Source organism: Pezoporus flaviventris, unplaced genomic scaffold (genome assembly GCF_033815535.1).
Source record: "Pezoporus flaviventris isolate CSIRO_AGI_PZ_B2104156 unplaced genomic scaffold, CSIRO_AGI_Pfla_v1 ptg000086l, whole genome shotgun sequence".
Classification (NCBI taxonomy): Eukaryota; Metazoa; Chordata; class Aves; order Psittaciformes; family Psittacidae; genus Pezoporus; species Pezoporus flaviventris.
This window is the reverse complement of record NW_026892634.1, coordinates 2,484,343-2,510,610: the sequence shown is the minus strand read 5'-3', so window position 1 is coordinate 2,510,610 and position 26,268 is coordinate 2,484,343. Positions and strand designations below refer to the sequence as shown.

At 41.2% G+C, this 26,268-nt stretch overlaps 1 protein-coding gene across 6 annotated transcripts in view; it reads left to right on the top strand.

The window, feature by feature from the left end:
• Positions 1-25,165, top strand: part of ZNF462 (zinc finger protein 462) — a 96,484-nt gene extending 71,319 nt beyond the window's left edge. For 3 of the 6 annotated variants that reach the window (XM_061475641.1, XM_061475644.1, XM_061475642.1), the window contains exons 8-13: positions 3,218-3,479; positions 8,722-8,858; positions 12,763-12,986; positions 15,347-15,482; positions 21,023-21,137; positions 22,341-25,165. In XM_061475641.1, the coding sequence (XP_061331625.1) occupies positions 3,218-3,479; positions 8,722-8,858; positions 12,763-12,986; positions 15,347-15,482; positions 21,023-21,137; positions 22,341-22,542 (1,076 nt within the window). In that variant the 3' untranslated portion in view covers positions 22,543-25,165. The other 3 variants (XM_061475645.1, XM_061475643.1, XM_061475646.1) reach the window with 2 other exon arrangements.
• The last annotated feature ends 1,103 nt before the right edge of the window (positions 25,166-26,268 follow it).

The following is a 26,268-nucleotide window of genomic DNA, read 5'->3' as shown; positions in this document are numbered from 1 at the left end:
ACATTCAGGTATCCTCTTGTTAACAGCAGCACCACCAAAAGGTGTTCAGCAGTTTGGTGCACAGCAGCTCAAGGTTTCCATAAGTGCCAAGGCTCTTAAAATACTCAGTCAACAGCAACATACAAACTCAGCCTAGCACTGAAGTATGTGCAGAGCCATTTGAAACTTCAGCCTGCTCTTTCAACAGAACAGAGAAGTGCCCATGTAGAAGTACTCTGCCAGTTTAAGGCAGCACTGTTGCTCCTTGGCTGTGGATTTGTCTCTCTAGTCCTTCTCTTAGGTACTGCTTTTGAAAAATAAAAACTCCAAAATGTCAACCCCATCATCTGTTTCTTATTTGCTGGCAGCGCATTCTGTGCTGTGTGCTGAAATGCACATTTGGACGCAAACTCAAGTCAGTAGCTATCTTTCCACTGCCTTCACTGGTTTTAGAGGGGGCATGAAAAAGTGTGGTTCACAGAAGTCGGTGGAAAACCTCCTATGCCTTTAGTCAGCTTTGGATTCTGTCCGAAGTATTCCTGGTGAAGCTGGGTTTCACCTGCGTCTTAGGATAACTGTCTGGCAAACTGATTCCCAGAAACCAACAGAAGCCCTATACACATGTGTTAATCCCGGGTGGTTTTCTTCAGGAAGTGCTAAATCTTGCACTCCAGAAGGATTGCAAAATAATGAAAGCATTTGGCAGAGGAAAAGGGGAAGAATACACAGGCAGAAGTAGGGACATGCATGCAACCATTGTTTGAGTGTAAGACTTTCTGTGTAAGTTCTTCAGATGGCTTTTCAAATTTAACTATCTTAATTGTAATGGAGAAATGTACTAAAAATTCTAAGGTAACCAGCATGAATCCTGGTTGAAAGAAGGTTAGAGTTCAAATATTAAAGGTAGAATTTGCTTCTGTCTATTCCTGATGACAAGGAAAGCTACTTTGTGTGTTTTGTTTTTGTCTGTGGGAATAGGCATGTAGCTATCTCCTTTTGCAATTTTCACATATTGTTTCCATAGAGGTGTGTAAATATCTGAATGTTTGAAAGCTGGAATAATAAACACCAGGTAACAGGAAAAGTGAGAAAACCTGAAGTATAGTAGATCTTCCAAACAGCAGGTAAACCTACTTGTTTGAAAATAACAATTTTTAGACCTGTAACTTTCTTAGCAATGGACATCACTGAAGTTTTGGCTAGGAACCTTGATGATATGATGGAAATTTTTGATCCCTTCTTCCTAAGAAAACAAACAGCTACAAAGTAAACTTTAATCAGTGCCCCAAAGAAATTTTACTAGTACATATACAAAACATACTGTTTCTGTTGCTATGAGCTTCTTTTAGGTTGTCCTGTCCTTGTCAGGAAATCTGACAGTGTTTTGAGCTTTTAGAAGCATGGAACCTGGTAGCCCAGACATCAGGCTACAGACATACATGTCAGCAAATCTGCTCCGAACCATGCATCATTTAGGCTTCAAGGTCCTGTTCTAAAAGAGGGTGAATGCACAGTTGCTGCCTTAGAGGGAGAAGAGACTTCTGCATCTCCTCAGGCCTGTCCAGTGCCAAAGTAAAGTAAGTGGGGGTCTTGTTTCAAACACAAGGCAAAGAAAGCTTTGACATTTGAATAGGTGGAGCTCACTGTGAGCCCTCATGGTGAGCAAACCTGCTGTAGGAGTGATGCACAAGAGGTGATAAATGCTGCATTGTAATCCAGCCTCAGTTTATAGGAAAAAACAAAATCTATTTCATTTATTTTATCAAAATCTTTCATGTCTCTGCCTTTGTCTTTGCTTCACCGCACCAGGTGATAAAGCCAGGGGAGCCCAGAGACATTTATCTCCTGCCTGAGTTTTGTTTATATGTTTGGTTTTGGTTTTGGTTTTTGTTGTTGTTGTTTTTAGTTTGTTTTCCATTTTTCAGTCATGTATAGCCCCCTTCTGTGGTGGTGAGAAAAGAATGAAAGTATTTTACTCATGAAGACAGGTGGAGAAGTCCCCACACTGACTGTTATATAGCCCTGGTTGCCTTTTGTGTCTCTGTACTAATTGGTTAGAATGGATGGTGTTAAGTTCCCATAAGTATGTCTGCTAGAGAATTCCTACATATCTAGCCTTGGGGAATTAAGCTTTGGAAAATGTAGTACCCATCAAAGCAGGAGGTGGCTTGTACAGTTTGTATCCCAACTCCCCCAAACTCCCCTTGTTCCACCCACCCCCCACTTTCTTCCAGAAAGCTTAAGAAAAGAGCCTTTTGTCTTCTTTTCAGGAAAGTTACACTGAAATTTATCTGTGCTTTATTTGTCTGCTTTCATTTGTGCCATTCATCGGCAGCTGTGGGTTTTATAGGACAAAGCAGATGAATTCCTAACCTCCACATTCAAGCAATGTGTTGGGAAAGGTTCAACACCACCCTCCCCCCTCCTTCTTTTTGGGGGGGGGGGGGGGGGGATCCAACTTAAATATAATAGCTTTCAGTTTTAGTACTGAGACATCCCTGGTGTGTGCTTCTCTACATGCCATTAAAGTGGTGTGACAGTTTTGCTGGATTGTAGAAGGGGTACATCTATACAGACACATCTATGTAAAGGGATCTCATTCTCAGTATGGCAAAAATTAGCATCTTCTAGGGAAATGTGGTTTAGAAGTTTGCTTTATGGGATTTTATGATTAAATATTTTTTTCCCAATAATGACTTCATTTCAAACATCATCAGTTAGTAGAACTTGAATTTGCCTTTTGTAGGTTCTTCAAATGTGATACAGTAAAATTGTATAATTTCTCTAAAGTTAATTTTTGATGTGGGATTCTTAAATAATTGCATGAATGAGTAGGGAAGAGTACCTTTTTTTTTTTATCTCTGGTCTAATTTATGTACCAAACACATAAATACCTGGCAGCATGATTAACATGCTTTACCTTCACAAATTAAAAGTGTCTTAAACCCAGACTTCTTTTTAGACTCTTAATTTAGGTCTGTCATTCCTTTCCTCTCCAAATCAGATCTAAAAAGCATAATTTATACTCATCACAATTTAAATTGTAGAATACAGATCAGATAAGATTAAGGAGTGCCACTCCTCTTTTTCTTAATCCCTTCAGAAAGCTTTTGGCAGATTTAATAACCAGCGTCTTCATCAACTCCTTCTAAAAGCCAGTAGGTGCTGGAGCAGGCCTTAAATCTTTTTAGTTTTGTTGATCCACCTGGAATAACAAATTCCTTCTGTTTCTCTACAGACTCTTCATATTCTGAGCCTCCTGATGTTCAGCAGCAGTTGAACCACTACCAGTCTGCAGCTTTGGCCAGGAACAACAACATCAGCCCAATCCCACTTTCTGGGAGTGCTGCAGGATTGGACAAAACAGAAGCCATCCTTAACTGTGAATTTTGTGAATTCTCCTCGGGTTATATACAGAGCATTCGGCGTCACTACCGTGACAAGCATGGAGGGAAAAAACTCTTCAAGTGCAAGGATTGTTCCTTTTATACAGGCTTTAAGTAAGTACTGTGCAAAACAGATAAACTGAACTCGAAAGGGTTTTTTAGCACTTGAAAAGACTTCTGAGGTCTTTGAGAGCTGGCTATAGCTGTAACAGTAACATGGCCACTGCAGACCAGGGAGAGAAACATAGGAAATGCCATGCCAGATCACAGCAGCATCCATGTAATCCATTTTCCTCTCTCCTACAACAGCTGGTACCATCTGCTGCAGACGAAAGCAGAGTAAGTCCTTGCAGTAGGATTTAGAATCACTGAAATAGAATCATTTAGGTTGAAAAAGACCTTTAAGATCGTAAACTCCAACTGTTAGCGTATCATTGCCAAGTCTATGTCCCTAAGCACCACATCTACATATCTTTTAAATACCTCCAGGGATGGTGACTCAACCACTTTCCTGGGCAACCTGTTCCAATGCATGACAATCCTTTTGGTGAAGAAATTTTTCCTAATATTCAATCTCAAATCTTCTCTGGTGCAGCTTGAGGCCATTTTATTTCATAATATCTCTTGTTACTTGGGAGAAGAGACTGACCCCCACCTCACTGCAACGTCCTCTCAGGTAGCTGCAGAGAGCTCATAAGGTCTTCACTGATCCTCCTTTCCTCCAGACTAAACAACCTCAGTTCCCTCAGCTGATCTTCATCACACTTGCGTTTCAGACCCTTCACCAGCTTTGTTGCTCTTTCCTGGACAGACTCCAGCTCCTCAATGTCTCTCTTGTAGTGAGGGGCCCAGAACTGCACACAGGATTCAAGGTGCAGCCTCACCAGTGCAAGTACAGGGGGATGATCACTGCCTTGGCCCTGCTGGCCACACTATTTCTAATACAGGCCAGGATGCCATTGGCCTTCTTGGCTGCCTGGGCACAAGCTGGCTCATGTTCAGCTCCATCAGTCAGCACCCTGGGTTCTTTTCCACTGGGCAGCTTTACAGCCACTGTTAGAATCACAGAACAGAATCTTAGAATATTTAGGGTTGGAAAGCAACTTAAGATCATCCAGTTCCAACCCCCCTGCCATGGGCAGGGACACCTCACACTAAGCTAAGGTTCTGTCCAACCTGGCCTTGAACACCACCAGGGATGGAGCATTCACAGCTTCCCTGGGCAACCCATTCCAGTGCCTCACCATCCTTACAGGAAAGAATTTCTTCCTTATATCCAATGTAAACTTCCCCTGTTTAAGTTTTAACCCATTACCCCTTGTCCTATCACTACAGTCCCTAATGAAGAGTCCCTCCCCAGCATCCTTGTAGGCCCCCTTCAAGTACTGGAAGGCTGCTAGGAGGTCTCCATGCAGCCTTCTCTTCTCCAGGCTGAACAGCCCCAACTTTCTCAGCCTGTCTTCATATGGGAGGTGCTCCAGTCCCCTGATCATCCTCGTGGCCCTTCTCTGGACTTGTTCTAACAGTTCCAACATGTCCTTTTTATGTTGAGGACACCAGAACTGCACACAATACTCCAAGTGAGGTCTCACGAGAGCAGAGTAGAGGGGCAGGATCACTTCCTTTGACCTGCTGGTCACGCTTCTTTTGATGCAACCCAGGATACGGTTGGCTTTCTGGGCTGGGAGCGCACACTGAAGCTGGCTCATGTTCATTTTCTCATCAACCAACACCCCCAAGTCCTTCTCCACAGGGCTGCTCTGAATCTCTTCTCTGCCCAACCTGTAGCTGTGCCTGGGATTGCTCCGACCCAGGTGTAGGACCTTGCACTTGGCATGGTTAAACTTCATAAGGTTGGTATCAGCCCACCTCACAAGCGTGTAAGGATCCCTCTGGATGGCATCCCTTCCTTCCAGCATATCAACCGAACAAGCCTGTAGAATTGCATGGAATTACTAATGCCCCAAACATAGGACCCAGCACTTTGACTTGTTGAAACAACTCACACAAATGGCTTTAGCCCATGGATCCAGCCAGTCCAGATCCCTCTGCAGAGCCTTCCTACTCTGCAGCAGATCAGCACTCCCACCCAGCTTGGTGTTGTGTGCAAACTGACTGAGGGTGCACTTGATCTCTTCTTTCAGATCATTATCAAAGACACTAAACAGAACTGGCCCCAGTACTGGGTCCTGGGGAACACCACTTGTGCCCATCTGCCAAATGGATTTAACTCCATTCACCACCACTTTCTGGGCCCCAGCATCCACTGGTTCCTGTTTTTTACTCAGCAAACAGCACACCCGTCCAAGCCATGAGCAGCCAGTTTCTCCAGGAAAATGCTGCAGGTGTCAGAGGCTTTTCTAAGGTCTGGATAGACAATATCCACAGCCTTTCCCTCATCTGCTAATCAGGTCACTTTGTCATAGACGGAGATCAGGTTGGTCAAGCAGGACCTGCCTTTCTCAAACCCATGCTGACTGGGCCTGATCAGCTGGTTGTCCTGGATGTGCTGCATGTTGGTACTCCAGATGATCTGCTCTATAACCTTTTCTGGCACCAGTCAACTGGGACCTCCCTGTTTAGCCAGCACAGCTGATAAATGGTGCAAAGTCCCCTCAGTACTTTTGGGTGGATCCCATTTGATCCCTTATACTTGTGTGTGTTTAAGGTGTAGAAGGTCACTGACCATTTTGCCTTGGATTATGGGGCCTTCATTCTCCTTCCCATTCCTGTCTACCAGCTCAGGGGCCGGGTACACAGAAAACAGCTAGTCTTCCTATTGAAGACTGGGGCAAAGAAGGTGTTAAATACCTCAGCCTTTTCCTCATCCATATCACTGTATTTCTACCTGTGTCAAGTGAAGGATGGACGTTCTCCTTAGTCCTTTTTTTTCTAATACATTTATAGAAACATTTCTATTGTGTTTTATGGCAGTAAGCACATTTAGTTCTAGTTGGGCTTTGACCTGTCTAATTTTCCCCCTGCATAACCTCACAACATCCTTGTAGCCCTCCTGAGTTTCCTGCTCCTTGTTCCAAAGGTCACAAACCCTGTTTTTTCTCCCTGAGTCCCAACCAAAGGTCCCTGTTCAGGCAGGCTGGTCTTTTTCCTGCTGGCTCATCTTTTGGCACATGGGGATGCCTGCTGCTGTGCTTTTAAGCATTCCTTCTTGAGGAATGTCCAGCCTTCCCAGACTCCTTTGTGCTTCAGGGCTGCGTCCCAAAGAACTCTGTCAGCCAGTCTCCTGAGCAGGCCAAAGTCTGCCCTCTGGAAGTCCCAAAGCAAGAGTTCTGCTGATCCCTCTCCTTACTTCCCCCAGAACTGAACACCAATCATTTCATGACCGCTGTGCCCCAGACAGCTTCCAACCATCACATCACCCAAGTCCATCTCTGTTTGTGAACAGCAGGTCCAGCAGGGCACCAAGTTACTTGCTGAAGGAAATGGTATAGGTAGTACTTTTTCCTCACCGGACACAGTAAGAGTGCTGTCCTTATCCTCAAGTGTGAAAATTTCTCTGCAAAAATAAGGTCATTTCCTGGTGCAACCAGTGTGAAGCATGGGATAATCAGGTGTTCTAGGGAGACAGGAGAGTTTACATCACCTCTCTGAAGAAACCTCTCTTATGTAATTTTATTTCTCCCACTAACTATCTAGGTTAAATGCAAAGTATTCTCTGGCATATTTGATGACATATAGAGACGTTTCAGAAAATTCAGTTGGATGTGCAAAGTTTAAAAACAGTGCTGTGTTTGTGTGTGTGCATGTTTTTAGCTGCTGTTCAGTAAGGGAAAAATATGCACCTGTGCTGTTCCTCATTTCCTCCTGATATGCTGGACCCCCAGGCACAACACCCTCAGCTGACATTTGAGGTCTCTAAGTTTTTAGGAGACTGGTGATGGTAAGCAGTAAGGCTGGATAAAGGGGAGTGGTTCTGTTGAACAGAATGTTGAGCACAAACTGAGAGAATCTACAGAAGAGGAACCTGTAGTTATATTTCTCTAGCCTCTCTTGCTACCTTGCTACCTTAATGGTAAAATTTGCTATTGTAACAGTAAAATGACTGCTGCTGCTGAACCCAAGACAGTCGTGGTTGCTATTTATCTAGAAATTGCCAGGTCCATTTAATCTGTTCGTATCTGGCAAATGCCGTTTTCTTCTACCTTGATGAAATAAAATAATCTTAAGCAATATTTAAAAGCATTCATAGTTGCATAAGGGAGAAGTGTTCTTTCAGGTGATGTTTCATTCAGGAATTAAGTCTTGTTTTTTTTAGAGAAGCACAGTATGTTTTCTGTCTTTAAGAAGGGGGAGGGGAGCAAAAAGCCACATACCAATCCCCTCTTCAACTCACCATAGAAACTTAAATGCATGGAAGGATTCACTGAAGTTGGTAGAAATACACCTGTAGAATTCAGTGATCATTGGGTTGGGCCCAAAGCCAGTTGTGTTAGTAAGTGCTTTGTGTTCAAGCTAAGGGTCTTGAAGAACTTCAAAGAGACTAACTACTCTAGTTCATTGTGGTGAGGTCCTTAGCTTTTGCAAGCTTTACCACTGCTTTAGAAAAAAAATGACCAAGTCACAGACACCTCTCCTTTCACTGTTGAGCTTGTGGTTATAGGTGTACAGTTAATTTCCTCTGTTTGCATGTCTCTTGAAGCTTTTAAGTGTGAAGCCAGTGTAATGCCAGCATGATTTTTTTTGCATGTGTAAAAATACTATGGAGTATTCATTCATTCCTCCACATTAATAAGTACAGTATTCTTAGTCTTGGGTTTTCAGATCCTTATAGGTGATGCTTTAAAACTTAACTACTCAGAGCCAAACTTACTGTGAACCTAAGTCTGTTTTGTAACCTGGATTTTAACATTTTAACTGATTTTGGACTTTTTCTACAAAGACAGAGGTGGTTGAGGATGTTACCTGCCTCCAGAAATAAGTCTGTCCTCTCCCATGCAAGTCCAGAATAGTTGATAGGTTTTGTTCAACTTGCTAAAAATTTAATCTTTGCCAGAGAAAGTACACTGAATATTTCAGCCTGAAGAGTAATAATGAGCATGAAAGATGGGAATTCTTTTGCTATCTTAACCATAGCAATGTGACTATAGAGCAACTCATGCAAAAGAATATCTTGTCAGAATCAGTGTTTGTTACTTGAGGATACAAGCCTGCAAATACCTCTGCTCATGTGTTACTCATGTGAGTAGCCCCACTGAAATACCATGTGGCACTGTGAAGATAAGGCTGAGTGCTATCTGTACCATTTTACACAACACGTCCTTTATAGAGCTATGACACTTCATCGTTCCCTGCACACCTCCTCTGACTGCTTCCATCTCTCCCTCCTGTTTCACAGATCTGCTTTTACTATGCACGTGGAAGCTGGGCATTCAGCAGTTCCTGAGGAAGGACCCAAAGACCTTCGCTGTCCTCTTTGCCTATATCACACCAAATACAAACGCAACATGATTGACCATATAGTACTGCACAGAGGTAACAATATCTGCGTATGTGTCTGTATCTGATGAGGGGACTGCTGAACAACACCTTTGTCTTTCAGACTGGTTTAATTAAATTTTCATCTCTCTGTACACAAGGACAAGTATGTTGAATAAGTCATCAGCCCTTGAGTATCTTTTGTTTAATTTCTAAATGATGCATCTTATTTATTTACTGTAAAATTCAGTGCTGAAACAGAGCAGCTTGAAAATGGTTTTTAAGCTTTTTCTCTAGAGAAGTCATCAAACACCTGTTTAGCAAAAGTTGCCCAAAGCTGCAGCTCTGAATTAGTGCAGAGTTGTTTCCTGCTTATGTTCTTGTTATAGTAAAGGCCTTGCTATCATAAACTCTGTGACAATTTATATCACTAAACATAGAGGCCTCAAAATATCCCTTGATTACTTGCTTGAATTTTTTCTCTTTAGTATTCTTAGGGTCAAAACAAGAATTAAAATATTTTTGTTTTCCTTTAAGACACCTTTTCTATCTTTACCTTTCCTGTCTTGATTTTAAAGACAGCTAGAAGCAGGATTAGGAATTTCTATGTTCTATTAACTGCAGGCTTGCTAGCTCAGAAGAGACAGCTGTTTGGTCTCTCTGGGCTGGGATTCCTGCCCATAGCTATCACACTTGATGCTTGTAGATGGTCTGTTGGCTGCCGAAATCCAAACCCATGTGTTGGGATGGCACTCTGCCTGCTCGCAGGTTGGGCAGAGTTTCACAGTAGGGTATTGGTGGTGAGCAAACACAAGTTTTGCATGCCATCTTTTTCCTGGAGGAGATCCTGGTGTGACAAGCACTATCATAATTCCATGTAACATACCGCTTTCCAGTGTTGGTAGCTTAAAGTCCTTCATGTACCAAAGCAGTGAGGTTGGCAGAGATCATCTAAGTTTCTATCTGCTAGCAGGGCTATTCTGAGGGAACATCTGGGAAAAATGACCTGTCAGTGATTCAGAAAGCACATTACAAAGCTGCCTTATTTGGTTGTAAGAGTTTGGCAGATGCTTTAGCTTTTGCTTCCTGTCTTTGAAGGTGTTGCTGTGTCAGTTTTGCCCAGCTTCAGACTAATACTCCAGAATTAGCTCACTTCAGAGGAGTGGAGGATTTAGTTAACCCCTATGCAGGGGACCATGCAGTTCCAAGTGCTGCTGAGGTGTGCTCTGTTTTGTGGCTGTGCCAGGGCTCCTGTGGAAACTGACAGACCTTTAAAATACGTATAGACAGGCTGAGGGAGAACTGGATGGGCCTAGTATGGGTCTTTTCCATCATGCCTAGAATTGACTTTGGAAATGTCCAGTTGCAGAAGTGAAGACCACTTCATGAGCTCAGGCAACTGTACTGCCTGTACAGAGATGTTTCTGACCAATTTCAAGGAGGTGCTTAACCTCCTGGGTAAGTGAAACTGTGGATCTGTTCTTTTGTAGAGCTGTTGCTTCAGTTGCACAAACCAAATCTCAAGCCTTTGTACTGCTGAAACAAAGCTGATAGCAAAGGACATAATGGAGAGGTAAAACAGAGTAAAAGAGGTTTTAATGTAAAGCTGATAATCTCAAAGGTAACTGCGGGAAGGACAACGATTTTCTCTGGCATCAAGCTTCCAGGTAATAAAAGAAATAGGGTCCATCCTCAAAGTCCTTTCTAGTGCATATATCCAGCTAAAAACCGCTCTACCATTGTGTTTAAGTGTGTGACAGCTGAAGCAGACAATTTTGGCAAGATTTAACATACACTGAAAGAAACACTGTGGGATGGTGAATGTAGTCTGAGATAGCCTGCCTTTTTTTATAGCCATTACATTGGTAAAACAAGGGCAGAGCCCTGAGCTGTTGTCCAGGAACATTAGTTTTGACATAGATGGAGTGATGCAGTGTGTAAAATAGTGAAGGATTTGATCCATTCATAGTTAACGTTCCTCCTATGTAAAAAGACATGTTTACGGATATGTGACTCTTACATTACTTCCAAGTTGTTACACCCCTAACCCTTGGTGAAACAGCATGTGCTTGAAATGGAGAGTATATATTTCCCTCTTAATAAGTGGCTACAGAAGCCACCGTCAGGTTAGAATTTTTTGTTATGTTTACTTTGCTTTTCTTGTGTTATTGTGCTGCCTTTGATTTGGGGAGTGTTGGTGTGAGTGTGAGATAATAGGTTTTGGTAATCTGAATTAAGGAATGTTGCATTACTCCAGACTGGTAGATAAAAAGGTTTGTACTTTCTCGTGTTTTAGGTTTTTTAATCAGTGCCAGGTGCTAGAGGAAAAGTGAATTTTCAAATATATTAATTAGTATTTCTCTTTTTGAAAACTTCACTTGAGTTTTTCACTTTTGAAGCCAGCGTGTCACTTATTTCAGTGAGTTCAAAAGCACACAGCTGCAAAAACCTCGCAAAAAGTCTCCTTATGACCTCAGAATAATAGCTTTAAATTCTGTTGTCTCTTAGACCGTATTCTCCCCTCCTGTTTTACCACCCTGAACAGCCACAACTTGGTGTCTTTATGGCTAGAGAAACTGTTGTTGGTTTAGAAAAGAATTACAACTCCACAGTTTTTTTCAAAGGCATAGCTTTGGGGGAAAAATTCCACTTTTTGAAGCAGCCAAGGAGGAAGTTACAAGATAGGACAGCTTTTGTGTTCAGGAGAAGTTGAGCAAGATGGACTATTTTGTTCGGCTGTAGTAAAAGTCTTGTGAGCAGTGGTGACAGGTGAATTGGCCGAAAGTGAATGAACAATGGAGCTTTTACCACCTTCTAGAAACCCTAAAGAAGTTTGTATTTCTGTAGTTGTCCTTAGATATGATACTACCCTCCTCACTAAAGATGAGAGCCCATTGACTCAGATCCATATGTGGATTGCTGTGTCTCACGTTCCACTAGCCTCCATGTCTGGGATTCAGGCCTGTTTTTTTCATTTGTTTGTTTTAATCTGCTGTTAGGGATGAACCTGCATGAGGGGGATCAAACTCCTCCTTTAATCTGCAGTCCGTAAGGAGCAACAATACTAAATTTCAGTGTTCTAGTTCAAAAGGTCAGTTGAGTAACAGAAGGCCATAAATGAGGATTTTCTGGTGACCCTTAGCTGAAGGATCAAATTTGGGGTTTCTCTTGTGCATACAGCTGGGGGAACTGTAGTGTGTAAGTGTTATGCACATCAGATTCTGGCTCTATCAAATGACTGAAGTTAATTGGTGCTCTGTTAAGTGTCAGTGCTTTGTTTGAGAAGTGGGGAGTTTGAAAACTCAGCAAGAGCTTTTTCAGTGCATCATGCCTGCCAATTTTGAATCAGAGCCTTCTGAAAGCTGTGGGTGTGTAGGGAGGTTTCTGCCCGTGCCTGAACTGCACAGCCTCTTCCAGGAAAAGGTGCTGCCTTGCTTACCTTCTCTTTCCTCAGAGACTTCAGAGGTGATTTAGGTGTGATGGTGAGGATACCAGTTTTGATTTTTATAGAGCCAGCAGGGTGATGCATTGGGAAGCATCCTGCAGCTTCCCTGTTTATTACATTTCTAGCAGCCATTCCTTGCTGCTGTCAAGTACTGAACCAAAATGGACTTTTAGTCTGGCTGATTTATGACTGGTTTTGTATTCCCAGGCTTTGCTACTCTGACTCACAGATGGAGCCTCATTTGCCCCCAGAACTGCATTCCTAACCTCTTCACCCCATAAGCAGTTACATTTATGATACCTGCATCTGTAGCCTTGGAGGATTACCTTTGTCATTGAAGAAAGAATTGTTGTATTTTGTTTTTTTTGTGTTGATCCAGCTTAGTTGCCATTCCTTTGTAGATGTCTTGCATATCCATACAGCAGATCTTCCTCTTTGGGTTGGTGGTAGTTGCCAAACTGTTGACAGGTGGTATTTCATGAGGTTTGTTAAGTGAATGTTGTCCTGTCCCTACAGAAGAGCGGGTTGTTCCCATTGAAGTCTGCCGTTCCAAACTGTCGAAGTACTTGCAGGGAGTTGTTTTCCGCTGTGACAAGTGTACTTTTACCTGCTCCAGTGATGAGAGCTTGCAGCAGCACATAGAGAAGCACAATGAACTGAAACCTTACAAATGCCAACTCTGCTACTATGAGACCAAACACACAGAGGAGCTGGATGCTCATCTTCGAGATGAGCACAAGGTAACATCCAGATAGTTTTCACTGCTAGCAGTCTCTTTGCAAATGCTCTGTTAGTTTACTTGCATGTAAACTTTTGAGTAGCCAACTTGACACTGCATTTTTTTCCTTATAGCTCCCTAAATCTGGAAACTAATTCCATGTTGGGCTTCACTTCCTCTGTTTTCTATTATTTATTTCTTTTTCTTTAGAAACTCAAAATTCAGGATTTCTAAAGCTGTTCAGATTGATCAGAATTAGCAGAGTGTTGTATGCAGAGTATGATTATCTGGAAAAGGCTCTTGTGTATGCTATGTTTATTTAAAGAGGGAAAAAAAAAAAGGTTGTGAAACAGTATTATGGCTGTGTGATTCAGCCTCTCTAAAAGGCAGGAGATTCCAAACATAAGATTGCTCTGGCAACTGCAGCAGCAGTGACATGCCATGCATATTTTAATAACAAAGAGGTGAATACATCCCTGTTTACATTTAACAAGGGAAAGATAAACAGCAAGTAAAACCAGGTCCTAAGTCAAGGCTGCTTTGGAGTTTTTGTGGGGTGCCTGAATTCAAACCTGGTACAGTGTGAGAAGTCCTTAGAGGCTTTCCACAGATTGTTAGCTTTTAATTTCTGTAGCTGTGAGCTGTTTAGCTGAGAAACACTTAAATTATAGAACTGAAATGTGTTTTGGAGTATTTGTTAGATTGCTTCCTTGTCATATTTCCACCTGTTGGAGGGAGCTGAGCTGCCCAGGTCCTCCCTAAAAACTCACTCCTATTTCATTGATTTGAATGACACAGCCAAATACATTTATATTGGCATAATTAGCATCAGAATTCCCAGCAAAACTTGTAATGCTTAAAAAGTATTTGGCTGTCTTATAAAAATGAACTCTGTAAACTTATGTTGACCTGCTGTCCTTATCTGCCCTCATCTTTTCTACTTCTGGAGAGTCTTCTGCAATTAACATGAGATGTTCCACGCCTCCTAGTCACCACAGTAAGGCACCTGGCATATCCAGGAGGCACTATTCCTCATTCTTTTGACACAGTACATCAGGCTAGGAAAATTATTCCCTTACTTGGCTCTCCCTTCCAATCTGAATGTGCAGTGATGGAGTTTTGTAGTTCAGGATATCTTTTCCCCATTTCTCTTTGGTAATTTATATCACACTAATTCTGGGCTTAGATACCCAAGTGATATATTGCACTTTAAAGAGTTCCTGTGGATGAGCTGGTTTGAATTAAGTGCCTTGCATGTGGTCTTGTTTGTTTATATCTCAGTGGGTAATGTTGTAAGTCAAGAGAACCTCATCACAGCTGCCTGTATGGAGTAGTACTAGGAATCTGCACACCAGGATAGTTTGCTGTTTGGAGAAATACTACAGTCTGATTCACATGGTCCTTATGTTCATTCACATTCGCTTTCCCACAGAGGGATAAAAAATGGGCAGTGAGTGTTGATACTTCATTCAGCATCTTGCAAGAGGTGTTGTACTGCACTCCATTTCCATCCTGTCTGCCTCTGTGGCTCAGTGCCTGTGCTGCTGGAGTGCTGTCTCTTTGCATGAAACATGAATCCAAAATCCTTCCCAGCAGTGATCAATGAGCTCAGAGGGCGCTTGTCATCCAACAATTATTAGCCCTAGTGTCCTGGTCATGCTCCATGCTCTCTGCCTCTGCTGTAAATCTCGACTGCTCCTCTGCTGTTTCTCTTGGATGTGGTGGAGTTCCTGACTTCCGAGCCCTAAGCTGCTCCTTTCATGCTGCTGCTGTGAGCTGTTAAGTAGCTGATGCGTTTCACCCTAGGGTTAGCTGAATTTGACTGCTGGGTGAAGTGTTCCCATTATAGCCTGTGTATCAGTTCGCAAAGCACTTTGCAGCCCTTCGTAACGAAAATTAATCTGTTATTAATGAGTGAAAGTGTATGTGGCACACAGCAGCCATGCGCTTAGTAAAAGACCCATCTTTCTCATGAATGAAGCTGAATGAACCAGTCACAAAGAATTCCCCTTCAGTGTGGATGTACAATAGTAGTGTTTGATCACAGTGGTTGAATGATGCCATAAAAAGGGGTGACACTTAAAAGTGTTCTGCATTTCTTGAATTTTATTTTGTTTTAATGCATCGCAACCAGGAAAAAATGGGGGGGGGGGGGTGTTTGCTGAATGTCATTGATTTTTGAAAACCAAAAATGAGAAATGCAGAATAAGCAGCAGCAAAAGAAGAAGAAGAAAAAAAAGAATGTTAATTTGAGCAGGTGACTGCATGTCACCCCTAACTGAGCAGGCTTTGGGGTGTACTCTGTTTTGTTTTACATATGTGGTGATTTTTCTGAATAGCTGAGGATTGTGCTGATTGCTGAAAAAAGTGTATCTTTCAAAGGTGAGTCGTAATTTTGAGCTGGTTGGACGTGTTAACTTGGACCAGTTGGAACAAATGAAGGGGAAAATAGAGAGCTCCAGCAGTGATGAAGAAGAAAAAGAAGAAGAAGAGTTAAGCCCCAAGACTGAAGAGAGAGGTCAGTGCACCTTTTTTTGGTTTGGCTTTTTTTTTTTTTTCACTTCAACATGCCCTACCAGTCTCACCAAGCAAGGTCAGCTGTTGACTCTACAACACATTCCTGTAGAGCCATGCAGGCATGGCAGCAGGAGGAGAATGGGGCTTTTGTGAAGACACTGCTCCTCTCATGTTTCTAATCCTTATTACAAGTTATCTGTCTCTTAAGAAAATATGTACTATGAGAAAACACAGATAGCATCTGTGATTTATCTGCCCATGCAGATTAAGAGCCTGGAAAACTACGAAAGTGGAGTATTTTACTGGTCTGTCAGATTTTCTGTTTTGGTAACAAATTGTCAGGTTTTCACTCAGCATTGTTCAAGTGAAGTTTGGAAGGGGTAATGCCAAACTTTTTTATGGGCTGTTATTAACTGTGCCCAGCATTCCTTGTCAGACAGAGTCAGTCCTGTTGCAGTTGCTGCAGTTAGCAGATCTGGAGCCAGGGCACTTCCTTGCATGCCCTGTACCGTTGTGTGTTCAAATATGTGCCTAAGTTCATACCTAAGACTAATCACACTGACTTCAGCAAGGGTAGACTATGTGCTTGCTAATGCTTTTGGTTTGGTCAAAGTTGGATTAGCAGGGGAAAAGTTCTCTGTAAATTGAATCTTTTTGAACTAAGGGTTTCTTGATTTCCCTTTCCAACAACCTTCCGCCTTGAAAACCAGGTTATTGCAGTATCTGTTATAAACTGTGTGTTTTCTAGCCTGCTCTAGTGCACAATTCATCAGTTAAACACAGTTCATCAGTTAAATGCAACGTGCTCACAAGTCTTTAACATCTTTAGCCCTGTGATGTCTGAATGTCAGGTTACTGGAGTCACTCACTCTCTCGATTCTGATGCACGCAGTTAGCCATGTTCTATGTATTTTAACTAAAGGTATTCTACCGTGTTTATCTTTTTCCTCCTGAATTTTCAGCTTTCAAGCTGACAAAAGAAAATTTATCTCCCTACGTCTTTTCAGATGTTGAAGAATTGACATTTCTGAATTCACAGCTTGTTTACAGAATAGGAGGGGATCAGGTCATGCTTCTTCCCTTTTAATAGCAAGACCCCAGCATCTTGGCTTTTGTTTAGCATCCCTGTGGCATGAATTCAATCTGCACTTATCACTAGCACTTGACTTCAAGGGTGGTTAGTGATAGCTTTTACTTAAATAAGAAAGGAAGTGAGTTGGGTAGGCAACAGTTTATGTTTCTATGAAAAATATCCTTCACAAGATCTTAGGTGAACAGTAGAAAAATCAGAGAAAGACCTAAAGGAATGTTTATTCTATACACATTTCAAAGTTCAACATTAGTAACTCTTGTGGAAAAATTCTTGGGTGTCTGTTCAGGGACAGCTTTGGCCCCCATTGCTTCATGATCTGAACAGTGATTGTGTAATGGTATGACTAAAGGACCTTAGCTGCAGGTGTATCAGGCTGATTAATGTTTTGTATAGACCCACAGCTAGCAGGGGATGAAGAGTCAGGCTGTCCTTGTGAGGATTACCTTAGCATTACATACAAGCACAGGTGCTGAAGTGACCTTGGAAGCCATGGTATCTAGATCAAGGGGAAGAAGGTGCTATCTGCCAAGCCTTGCAAATCCCTGTAAAATGCACCATGGGGAGTGGGACAGCCCAAGGTGAAGTTCGGTGTTTAAATTTCCTTTAGGTTACACTGTGAAATAATAAAAATACCACTTTCTATGCTAGACATTTAAATTTGCAAGGATAATAGCTAATGGTTATCCCCGTTTCATATGGTCAATAATTAAGGAAGGGATAGTGTCTTAATGCTAATTTTTATTTTGTACTTCTTCCACCTGTGTCTGTGCTTTTTTGATCTGTAACTGGCTAAAATGATTTCTGCATGCTTGTTCTAATAATCAGCCTAAAAAAATCATGTGTATTTCCATATTGATCTGCAGATACTCTTGCCTGACTGGCCTGTAGGGTCAGTGTTTCACGACTGTTACTTTTAATCCCTTTTAATTTGTTACCATGTGCAATACATTGCACTAAAATAGGTAGAAAACACAGAAAGCCTTTCTCTCTGCTACAATAAGAATATTTAGAAAATATCCAGATGTATTGACTGTATTTTTCTAGAGAAATTATGGATTACTACTAAAGGTGCAAGATGCAAGGTACACTTTCAAACAATGTCCCAGTGAGACAGGAACTGAAGGTGTGGTTGTTGCTGAATGCTGATTTGTATGCTGACGTCTCCCTGTGGATTTTAGGAAGATGGATTTAACACAGAAATGGTTTGCCCTGTTAGCAGAGGACCAGAACTATGGTTTTAAATATAGCCTGTCACAGTGGCTAATGCTTTCACAGCTTTCAAACCACATCAAAATGTGTAATCCTGTATGCCACTTGGGTGCTTTTGGCAATTCTAGCCTTTGTGGTGTTAGCAGGAAGTGGGATTTGCTGAGAGTGCCTCTGTGTGCTCTGAGTATTTGGAAGCAAATACTGTCTGACCTCTCTGAAGTCTGTGACTGTCAGAACCAGGATTTCTTCCCGTGAGTCAAGCAGCTGCCTAGATTCTGCACTTTGACTTCAGGCTGGTATGTGCAGTACTGAAGGTGCAAAGAAGAATGTATTGCTTCTCCAAATGGGCTGTTGGACAGTGAACCAAAGAAGGGCTGTTGCCCATGTGAACAACAGAGTTCAGCAGAGCTGAACTGCTGTCTTGGATGGGAAAGGAAGGGAATTGTTGTCTGTTAATAAAGGATAGTAGAAAATATATTGACTAGGGTGGAAGAAGATGGGGGGGGGGGGAGGGGAAAGAGAGTGTCTGGCATACAGCATGGAAAGAACAGCTCTTCCTGGTAGAACTGCAGCCTAGAGGGACTGTTTGTCTTTACTGACCTTTATGTCTTGGTCTTGGCAGAAAGTGGAATCGAGAGGTGTTTTTCCATAGTAGACAAAAATAAATGTCCATGAGTGCTTGTGTGTGTGATGCAGGAAAACTGCAGAGAGGTTAGGTGTCTGAGCAATCTGTTACCTCTCTTCTGCGTGCTCCAGAGAAGAGCAGTTCTGATAGTCCTCCAGAGAAGCAGCAGAAATTCACATCCCTAGAAACAAAACTAAAACACTGTTTTTAAACTTAAACAGGGGAAGTTCAGACTGGATGTAAGGAAGAAGTTCTCTACTGTGATGGTGGTGAGACACTGGAACAGGTTGCCCAAGGAAGTGGTAAGTGCTCCATCCCTGGCAGTGTTCAAGGCCAGGTTGCACAGAGCCTTGGGCGACATGGTCGAGTGTGAGGCATCCCTTCCCATGGCAGTGGGGTTGGAACTAGATGATCTTAAGGTCCTTTCCAACCCAAAGCATTCTATGATTCTATGAACACTGATTGGGAAGTAGGGTGAACAGTGTTTTCTGAAGAGATGGATTTACTAGAGTAGCACTTGCTAATCTTAATGGGAATTGCAAGTATAAATCAGGGACTGGTTTTGGTTGGAAGGGGCCTTTAAAGATCAATCCCCCTGACATGGGCAAAGCCATCTTTCACTAGATCCAGTTGCTGAAAGACTCATCCAATCTGACTATCTATTGATGGGACATCCACACATTATCTGTGGAACCTGTTCCAGTACCTCAGCACCCTCATAGTAGAAAATTTCTTCACTGTGTCCAATCTAAATCTATCTCTTTCACTTTAAAACCATTAGCCCTTGTCCTGTCACTAGAGACTCTGATAAAAAGTCTATCTTTCCTAGAAGCCCCTCTTAGAACTGAAAGGCCACAACAAGGTCTCCCCAGAGCCTTCTCTTCTTCAGGCTGACCAACCCCAGCTGCCTGTTTGAGCAGAGCAGCTTCTGTGTTGCGTATCAACTTCCTACAGAGATCCAGAATAAACTTTTTATTGTTTACCATACTATTCTTATACAGAACAACAGCATTTGCCTTTAAAACTTTTACCCTCCATAAATATTTGTCCCCGTACCATGACTAGTCTGTGTGTTGCAGTGTGTTTATAAATTTACATCACACATAAGGTATTAAAATGCATATGTAAACTGAACTTACTTTCTGGTCTTCTTGACACAGCACCTTGCTTTGTGATAACCACATAATAAATCACTGATAGAAAGAAATACAAAGGGTTGTTTTTCCTTTTTCTTTCAGGGGGAAGAGGCAAAGAAAACATTATAAGAATCATTTCATATAGAACATTAGTAAAGGTTAACTAACGAGAAGTGTGTCCCAAAAATACATTTTCAGCACTTTCATACAGATAATAGGGAATGTGTGGGCATTTTAAGCTCATAGGCTGATCTTGAACAGATTACATCTGAGAGTGAAGAAATCAAGTGAGTGGAGATCAAAACCAAAATGAAGCAAAATCCCTTTTATTATGTAGTTTGGGAGGAGTCAGAAAGACATTCTGTTGATTTCTTGCTCAAGATAATCCCTGCTAAGGAATTAATGCTCTGAGCAGATGGTGCTGTCTCATTTCCAGCAAAAGAATCAAGTGAGATAGTCCATGCAATTATTTTTAATGGCTTGTGTGGTGATCTTCTTAATTTGTGAGAAAATGTTTCATCTTTTGTTAAAGCTGGCTGCATTCACATAGAGCTTGGCTTTCAGAAATACCGCTCCCAGAGCTGTCAGTGACTTCACTTGTATTACTAGGTGCTTGAGACTTCTACAAGTGAGGCCCCAAGCACTTTGTATAAAAGATTAGGACGGGTTGAAACACCTATGCAGTTAAGATTTAGAACTTAACCCATGAGACTGTGATGAAGGAATATCTGTTTATTATAAGGAACACATGTTAAATATAGGAAGACTTTGTTTCCTAAAATTTTACTGCCAATTTAAAAATTATAGAAAGGCTTGGTGTTTTTATTTTGCTTTCAAGGCATTTTAGCCCTAAACTTACCAGGTTTGATGAATTAAAACTCCACAATCACGCCATTTGTTGAAATACAGAAACAGGGAGTAGAAACTTGTTACCCTTATTTGCAGATATGTTTTAAGACTTCAGAAAGGGGGCCTACAAGAAAGGTGGGGAAGAACTTTTTGTAAGAGCAAGTAATGATAGGGCAAGGAGGAATAGCTTTAAAATGAAGGAGGGTAGATTTAGGTTAGACATTAGGAAGAAATTCTTTACTGAGATGGTCGTGAGGCACTGGCACAGGTTGCCCAGAGAAGCTGTGGCTGCCCCATCCCTGGCAGTGTTCAAGGCCAGGTTGGAGGGGGCTTTGAGCAACCAGGCCTAGTGAGGGGTGTCCCTGCCCGTGGCAGGGGTTGCAACTGGGTGAACTTTAAGGTTCCTTCCAACCCAAACCAGTCTGTGATTCTATGATCCTGTGATTTGTTACTTGTTCTGTTGCTTTGCTTTGGGGGAGTTATGTTTTTACACACAGTTATTTGATAGGTAAGTCCTTTTGTTTCTCAGGGATGAGAAGGTGCAGCAGAGGGGATCAGAGTAGGATCATAGTGGTTCCTTCTTGCCCTGCCTCTTCTGGATTCATGGGCTATGTTGTCTTTTTTTCCAGATCCCATGATGTTTCCTGAGAGTGGTGCTCCAGAGAAACGCTTCCCGTGTGAGTTCTGTGGCCGATCATTTACAGAAGGCTCTGAGTGGGAGCGACATGTGCTGAGACATGGCATGTAAGTTGGCTTGCATTCCTTTGAAAGACAACCAAAGGTAACAGTAGATCACTCTGCATTCTCCCCACCCTATTCCTTACCTCCCAAAAAGCCCTGTGATGAAGGCAAACACAATTCTATAAAGAACAATTCTGTTATCACAGGTGTGGACACAGTCATCAGATGTTTCTGCATGGGAAGTTCCTATTCATCCTTTTTAGCACTGCTGCCTGGGGTAACTGTAGACTGTAGGGTTTAACTGATTCTAAAACTTGAGATCGTCCCAAGGTTAATACCACTTGGCCAGGATTAACTTTTACCTAAGTGTCTCTGCCAGCCAGCAGAGCAGCATAAAAATGGCAGAAAATTACATGGGATGTTCTAGGAAGGAACTGTTTGGGTTTTTTTTCCCCCTTTATTGTTATATCTCGTGCTCGCACCTAAACTCGCATAACAGTGAAAAGAATTATGTGCAGAGAAATGTCATCAAGGGAAGAAAATCTTCAAGGGACGAAAAAAAATGCACTCCTCCTAAAATGTGCATAGTGAACTTCACTAGTTCATCTTTATAGAGAAAATCTTTGCCTTTGTATAGAAGTTTGTAGTGTGGGATGCTACGCGTCACAGATAAGATAGACATCTCTGAAGAAATAATTTTCCTTTTTTAATGAAGATCTCATTGGTAGCAGAGATCTTTTTTGCTGGCCAGGGTTGTTCTTCAAAGAGTAGATTTCATTTAAGGTTCCTGACCTGTGGAAGACAGTCAAATACAACTGTGATGGGATGGGAAATACTACTTATATTTTCCTTAATCTTGTTTTCCTAATATGACTGCTTGAAATGTTTCAACTTATACAATATTCTATTGGATTACTAACTCTTTGGGAAAAGTACTCTCTTCCTGTGCCTTTGATTGGTTACAAGGGACTGGGGAAAGGGGAATGCATTTTTAAAAGTCACAGTTGGGGTTCTTCCCTCTTATCTCATATCAGTCCCATTATAGAACAAGCAAAGATTTGATTTCAAAGCTAGGATATTATAGGTCCCACTGGTACTTGCATTCAACTGCCTCTCCTTTTTGAGTGAGGTGGCAATGGTGGGGCTGCTTGCATCTACGTTTTTAGGAAGTGAGCTGTTTTTCTCCCGTGTGTGATATGCACAGATTGGCTTTGCTGTTCTCCACTTTGACTGTAAGTGTTTGTTTTCTGCCATTCGGCTTTCCAGGGCACTAAACGAAAACAAGCACAGGACCAGTGAGGACAGCCAGCCAAAGGAGGACATAGAAGAAACTGTTAGCACACTGCCAGAAGAGAAAGAAGGCATTGAGAAAATGGTGGTGGACTATTCCCACAACAGTGAAACAGCAGTCAGCATGGTAGCTGCTGACAAACCTCTCCAAGACAACTCAGAGGCCAAAAACGAATAAGCATTTGGTGTGATTCTATTCAACGTACTTGAACAGTGATGAATGGGGTGAGGTGGGTGGGTGGGGTGGGCAGAAGGAAGAAATAAAGCTGCTTTTAGGACTGAATGATCTATTTTCAAAGCACTGGTACCCGTGTGAGTGTGTGTATATTAAAGTTATTTAAGTGATGGAATAAGTGGCTCCATTACATCACTGCATCTCTTCTCCTGGATTATGACGATGGGAAGTTACATTCATCTTGGACTAATGAAGCAACTCCCGGTATTCCTACATTACACATCATGCTTTGCAGTGGAGACTTGGATTGTTTGTGAATGGAAGCGTCGTGAGCATGGAAGAAGTGGGAGGGGGACAACTCTTCAACGCACAAATTTGTGTGCGTTTTTCTAGTTTTAATACATAACGCTTTTCCAGACTGAAATGCAACTGCTTTAGAAAAGAAAAAAAAAAAAAAGAGAAAAAAAAAAAAAAAAGAGAACAAAAACAAAACAGAAACTGCTTTGCTTAAAACAGTCACCTGTTTCCTAGTACCTCAGAATTAACCAAGGGAGATCTCTGCATTTGTCAGTACTACCTGTTGTTGTTGTGGTTAAATGTAGAGAGACTGCTGGGCAAGTTGGTGAATGGAGGAAGAAAAAAAGTTTTAAAGAAAGCAAAACAAATTGTGCTTAAAATCCCAGTGTGGGTTTTATTTCTTAAAATACTGTGATTTTTTTAATTATTTTAGTAAAAAAAAAAACAAAAAAAAAAGAGAGACTTTAATTCCTAGATAACTGTTTGTGAATTGTCATCCTTTATTCCAGGTAAGCTGTTTGTTAGTATTCAGTTATAATTTTAGGATTTGATAGATTTCATGTGACTGATTGTGCAGTTTTGTTTGCCACGTTTATTTTCTATCAGTCTTTGAGGTGTTACAAATACAGCACAATTAAGTTTCTCATGTAAAACAAGTATTTCTTTTTTGAGGGGGGGGGACAGGGAAAGGAGACTAGATCTTGCAAATAGAACTTTTTGTTGTTGTTGTTGTGTTGTTGTTAATTTTAAACATGGAAATAACAAAGAAGTTTTAACTTTTTTTTAAAAAAACTAAAGAACCAAACTTACGGCACAGCTATGCAGCTCGCGGGCCAAACACATAGGTCCTCATAACCATTCTGTTGCTTGTCATATTAACATCTATCAGTCTCACACCAGTAACTTTTCGTTAAGATTGGCTGCCTTTTTTTCTTCCGTCTGTGGTGTGTGTGTTTTCTTTTTGTTCTGATGTGGTGGGAGGGAGGGGTGTCTGTTAACACATCTTTTTGCAAGCGGAGGTGAAATAGTTACATATGACATTGAGCCTGAAGAACTACTTTTACTCAATTCAAGATGGAGTTGCTAAGTTTTTCCCCTCCTCCTTAGCTTTTAGCGTGAGGGGAGCAGCGTAGAATGGATAGGTACCTGCATACCTAAATGGCGGATCCTGCACCACTTCTTGGGTGGAAAGCCTACCAAGCTTAACAGGAATTTTGCCTGAGCAATGAATACAGGATCTGGTGCCTGTGGTATGTTCTGGTTGTGAACAAAAACAAAAACAAAAAAAAAAACAAAAAAAAAAACGGGAACAAAACAAAAAAAAACAAAAAAAAAAACAAAAAAAAAAAAGAGTTTCTTTCCAAAAAGTAGAAAGTACTTGACTGAAACCTAGTTTTAGAAATGCATGTGTCTTTGTTTGTTTTTTTTGTTTTGGGGGGATCTGGGGGAGGGGGAGGGGGGAAAATAGGAAGCTGCTGAGGAATGGGTGTCCTAGAGAGCTTCACATAAAATTGATGGCAAAAATGTTGCATTTGTGGAATAAGTGCTACTTGAGAAGCATGGTGTTTTGCTTTTGGGGATTCATCAGTTGTGTGTTAGGGGGATACTTTTGAATTTTTTTTGTTGGGGTTTTTTTGTTTTATTTTTCAAAGTAGGGAGGGAAGGTCATGGAAAAACATTGGAGGGGCAAGTATAAATACACATTTTGTGTCTGTATTTGTTTTTTAATTGGCCTCATTTCAAATGTATTTAAACAGTTCCATACCTGGATTGGTTGGTTGTAATGGTTACCAAAAATGGGAAAAAAAAAAAAAAAGAAAAAAAAGAAAAAAAAAAAAAAAAAGAAATAATGATTGTGACATGCTTTTATCACTACTTAATTTTTCAAATAACATGTAAATATTGTAATCCATTGGATTTTGTTTTGCTAACCTGTTAATAAAAAATATGGGACCATTATCATTTTAACAAGTCTAGAATGTCATATTTTTTTTTTTCCTTTTTTCTTTTCCCAAAAATGTATACCTGATATATTGTGGTCACACATTTTAGATGCATTGTTATGATTCTGTTGACTGTAATGACATAGAATTGAAAATAACATTTTTTTTTCATTGTTTAATTTATACAGAGGACTTTTTCAGAGTTTGACAGAAGGAAATAATAGCAAAATGCTAACCCATTGGCTTCAGCACTCGGTATTTCCTCATTTTAAAATTACTGCTTACTGATGGGGGATAGGAAGGGGATACTGAACTGTTGCACTGACGGGTTTGTTTTTTTAAAAAAAAAAAAAACAATGAAAATTAATAAAAACTTTTTAAGAGTGTGCGCTCATGTGTGTGTGGTTTTGTATTGGGTGCTCTGATGGTAGTTTTGTACAAGTGTCGGGTGCTGCAATCAGCAGCTCTGGGAGGGAGCAAAGCGCACATTTTCTATTCTGCACCCTTTCCTCCCCTATTTTACAAGGAATTTCAGATTTACGAGGCTGGGAGAGTAAAAGGGGGCAGTGGAGTGGAAGGAGTGAATTCCTTTAGCTCACATAGGTCTCAGGTCTACAAAAGAATGCCTTGAATATCCACCAGCCCAACATCCATTAGAGGTCAAGGGCATACTGCCAAGGTCTGCTGACTCCTTCTGAACCCAGACATAGAAATGAAGGAATTTTGCAGGCTGTCTTGAAAGATCAAAATAGATGGAGACAGGCTGATACTTGGATTATCAACTCTTAAGTCACTTCATGAGTAGGGATACTGTATACTTCAATGTCTGATGGCTTGCTGGATCCTGCACTGGGGTTGTGCAGGATCCGGTTGTTGGTGGAGTCGAACATACATCCAGTTGTTAACCGGAGTCAAACATACGTCCAGTAAGATGGAGCACAAGGCATTATTTTTTTACTTTCTCTCAATTGAAAATTTAAAATGGTGTTTATGGTGCTGTCTTGGTATCTTTATTTGTTAAATATATTTATAAATGCTCATTCAGAAGATGTCAGAGGTGCTTTTCTGGGTATGTTTTAATCAGATCCTGTTTCCAGTTTAAGTAGTTTTTTGGTTGTACTGGAACTGGATCTCAACTGAATGTGTATGATGTTAAACAGCATGAAAGCTTTGATCACCTGATAGCTTTACATGCTTCCACTTTGCACCATAGGAGTCAAAATATTTCTCTGTTAAAATACTCAATTCTTTATCCTGTGTTTACAGAGGAAAAAAAGAATGTGATTTAGGATGTTAGATGTTGCCCTTTTTCAGTGGTCTCTGGAAATACTTGCTCATAAGAGAGGCCTAAAAATCATTTGCGCGTCATATGTTATAGCCCAGAGCTAACCTGCACTTCCACCAATTTAAAAAGAGAAAGGGTTGCTCAGTGGTACATCACTAACAGGAATTATGTAACTGATATAATGAAAGACCTTGGGATGATTTG